Here is a 266-nt window from a genome sequence, read left to right on the forward strand (position 1 = left end):
GAAGCACACACTAACCTTCAGGGGTGTTTTCTGATATCGTAGCGTTGATGATTGACTTCGGGAAATACGGTGCGTTGTCGTTGATGTCTTTGAGGTTAACGTGGACGGCTGTGTAGGCTTTGAGTTCTCCGTCCGAGGCAGCAACACGTAGACGCCATTGGGACTTACCGTGGGGAGGGTCGCGGTCCAAAGGCTGTGGGAGAGACGCAAGAGGAATGAAGGGGTCGTGAGTACAACCAGGCAGGGGTTGGGGCTTATTTGCAAGG

General features: G+C 53.8%; 1 protein-coding gene across 1 annotated transcript in view; it reads right to left on the minus strand.

Annotated features, from left to right (window-relative positions):
* Window positions 1-266, minus strand: part of LOC119586686 (putative neural-cadherin 2) — a 43,803-nt gene that overhangs the window by 19,973 nt on the left and 23,564 nt on the right. Inside the window, exon 5 of the mRNA XM_037935418.1 lies at window positions 16-193. Within this exon, the coding sequence (XP_037791346.1) occupies window positions 16-193 (178 nt within the window). The remainder of the gene's footprint in view (window positions 1-15; window positions 194-266) is intronic.

This window comes from Penaeus monodon, chromosome 21 (genome assembly GCF_015228065.2).
Source record: "Penaeus monodon isolate SGIC_2016 chromosome 21, NSTDA_Pmon_1, whole genome shotgun sequence".
Taxonomy (NCBI): domain Eukaryota; kingdom Metazoa; phylum Arthropoda; class Malacostraca; order Decapoda; family Penaeidae; genus Penaeus; species Penaeus monodon.